Source organism: Anneissia japonica, unplaced genomic scaffold (assembly GCF_011630105.1).
Source record: "Anneissia japonica isolate Jap-2015-1 unplaced genomic scaffold, ASM1163010v1 scaffold287725_len345208_cov150, whole genome shotgun sequence".
In the NCBI taxonomy this organism is placed as follows: Eukaryota; Metazoa; Echinodermata; class Crinoidea; order Comatulida; family Comatulidae; genus Anneissia; species Anneissia japonica.
The window spans coordinates 92,499-95,580 of record NW_022737486.1 but is presented as its reverse complement, the minus strand read 5'-3'; the positions used below and the strand labels follow the sequence as shown (position 1 = coordinate 95,580).

At 31.1% G+C, this 3,082-nt stretch overlaps 1 protein-coding gene across 1 annotated transcript; it reads right to left on the bottom strand.

Annotated features, from left to right (window-relative positions):
* Positions 1-512: 512 nt before the first annotated feature.
* On the bottom strand, positions 513-2,831 carry LOC117117358. Its single transcript, XM_033261639.1, has 3 exons — positions 2,730-2,831; positions 2,306-2,399; positions 513-1,802 (listed from the first exon to the last, which is right to left on the bottom strand). Exons 1-3 carry the CDS (start codon positions 2,767-2,769, stop codon positions 1,493-1,495), a joined length of 444 nt encoding a protein of 147 aa, XP_033117530.1. The 5' UTR covers positions 2,770-2,831; the 3' UTR covers positions 513-1,492.
* Positions 2,832-3,082: the final 251 nt, after the last annotated feature.

Below are 3,082 nucleotides of genomic sequence, written 5' to 3'. Positions count from 1 at the left end.
TTTCAAATCGAGTCAATCGAGACGGCCCGAGTGAAGTTTCATGCAAATGTTTCGTACGAAAAAAAAAATCGCTACTGTGAACATTCTTTATTTTTTAGTTAGGCATAGGTTTTGGATAATTAAAGAGTTTCTAAGATATATGCTTCTATGTATGTTAAAATGAATAAAGAAATATGTATAGAATCGAGTCTGGGTGTTTTTATTCTTTTACCTTTACCGCAAATATTAATAAATCGTGATTTTGTATATTAGCTACGCCCCGCCCACAATTTTTTCCCATATTTGGCATTCTTGGCAAGTGACGTCATCTTTGTACAACCAGCTGATACAGTTCTAGAACTAATAATATGGATAGGCCTACATACATCCAGAGTTCTGGATTAATTAATTTATAATTATTACTATTAATATTATTATTATTATAATTATAATTATTATTAATATTATTATTATTATTATTATTATTATTATTATTATTATTATTATTATTATTATTAGTACCGTAACGAATATACTGTTTACTTTTATTTTAATATAATTTGATTCATTATTATTATACTAAAGTGCTTGTCTCTATTTTTAGACTTAATATTGGTTCATGCTTAATTGCAATCAAAACAAAATTCTACCTAAGTAATTTTGTTACATAAATTTAATAGACCTCCACTACGGCATAAATACAAAGTATCAATTAATTAGTTAATTAATTAATTATTAGTAGTAGTAGTATTATTATTATGAATATAGTTTTTACTTTAATTTTAATATTATTTGATTCATTATTATTATTATACTAAAGTGCCTGTCTCTACTTCTAGACGTAATAGGCCTATCGGTTCATGCTCAATTGCAATCAAAACAAAATTCTCACTAATAACTTTTGTTATATGAATTTAATAGACCTCTACTACGGCAGTTAATGGATCGTTCCACTAAGCCCTAAACCCCTAGGTAATGTTGCTAAGATTACCACAAAACGACAGCATGAAAAGCAGACTGGTTCATATTAGTCAGTTGTTAAGCCTGACAGATACCACAAAGGTCCATTGTTTTGTTAGATATAACGCTACAATCAATCAACTTTATTAACATCATCAACCAAAAAAAAAAAAAAAATGATACACTCAAAACATAAATTAGACAGCACGGGGAAACGTGAGATAAGAAAAAACAGAACATAAACAATAACTTTTTCGCTGTCTATTATAATGGACTGCCTATTTGGAAACCAACCTTTACCGTTCGGAATACATTTCTGGCTATCCACTGAATTAGACCTCTATATTCCCAGCACAGCACTGTATTTTAATATAGACCTATACTTTAGCTATAAAAATTATAAGCTGTATTGTATGTTCATGGACCTATGGTATGTTCAATTACACACATAAACCTGGCACTCGGTTTGCTTATTTGAATGGTTATAAAAAAAAAAAAACCCACGATTGTGTTGTTCGTATGAGCCCGGGTGAAAATGAGTTGTGGATAATGTCTAAATATTGGTATATAATGGATTAGTCACTCTGGCTGAGTCGGTATTCTTCATGATATGAGACTTTACATTCATTGGAATTTCATAGGGTTCATTTGTGTGCTCGGCAACTCGTACATCTTCTACTGTTATATAATATGGATCATGTTCGGGATCGTCTATAGTAATGTTTCTCAACGCGGGAGGGATCACGTTCTTAGCATCATCACAAAGCTCATTGGATTCTTCAGACAGCCGGGTCAATGTGCCTTGGTTGTCATCTCGGATATAATACGCCCCGATGTGATTATTTTCTTGGGAATAATGGTATCTGGAATAGTACAGGGAAAAAAAAATCAAACTCAACTAAATTATGAAACGTAAATTAAAAAGGTCACGTTGAAGAGCACCAAAGAAATCTTTTAAGAAAACTCTATGGAGATTTAGAATCACCGTAGAATCAACGTCTAGAAATTTACAGATGTGTAACACTAATGATTTAGATTATTATGTCAGGTTGCTAGAATGTATAAATGATAATATATTAATGTATGGATTGGTAATGCACAAATATGAATAAATAAATGTATAAACGAAATGAATGAATAATGATTGATTAGTCGATCGATCGATCGATCGATTGGTCTGTCGGCAGTTTAACTGATTGATTTATTGATTAGCCTGATTTGTTGATTTATTCTATTCATTTATTGGTTAGTGATTTAATGGTGTATTCATTTAGTGATTTGGTGATATTGTGATTTTGATATTTAGTAATTCGTTGCTTTTAGTGAAACAATAAAGTAATTAATGTAACTACTGTAGATACAATACCGATAGTACAGGCCGAAGACCAAGAAAATAAGAAGGAAGATAGTGATAGAAAGAACAATCACTACTGCTATTATATATTCAGGAATTGATGAACCTATAGAAAAACAAAAACTACAATTATTACTTCTACTACTGTTGGTGGTGATAATGATGGCGGTTATGTAAAAATGATGACATGATGCAAAATAGTGTAAGACCGGATCCAATTAATGAAAATATTTTAAATAAACATGACTACATAACTTATTGAAATATATAAAAATAATTTTGTGAAATAATAGTAGATTTTTTAACATCAGAATACTGTAATGGTTTTTCTTGGTAACGTTCTCAATGCATTAGAACAGTCCGATTCAGAAAATACTGATGATCTGTTCAGTTATAGCATATCTTTACTTAGATATTATCCCCTTTTCACACTTACCAGGACATACATAAACCAGTGTTACTGTCGCACTCAACATTATCGATACAGTTACAAATTGATGTACAAGATGGACCGTAGTAGCCAAAAGGACAGGTGCTTGGAACTACAAAGAAATTATCAGGAAATAAACAATCGCATGACAGCATAAACGATGTGGTAACCTAATTCAATTGATATGAAAATCAGATCAAAATAAGAATCACTAGAATCCGACTAGTTTAAACAACTGGAGACAAAAACGTGTATAACATACAACAAATAATCGAACGAACACACACACCCCCACACCCACCCACCCACACACACACACACACATATAATATATTTATTACACACACACACACACACAC

Coding starts and splice junctions, on each gene's coding strand:
- LOC117117358 (XM_033261639.1), bottom strand. CDS start 2,769: ATGTTGAGTGCGACAGTAACACTGGTTTATGTATGTCCTG. Junction 2,400..2,729: donor ACTGGTTTATGTATGTCCTG/GTAAGTGTGAAA, acceptor GTTTTTCTATAG/GTTCATCAATTCCTGAATAT. Junction 1,803..2,305: donor GTCTTCGGCCTGTACTATCG/GTATTGTATCTA, acceptor GTACTATTCCAG/ATACCATTATTCCCAAGAAA.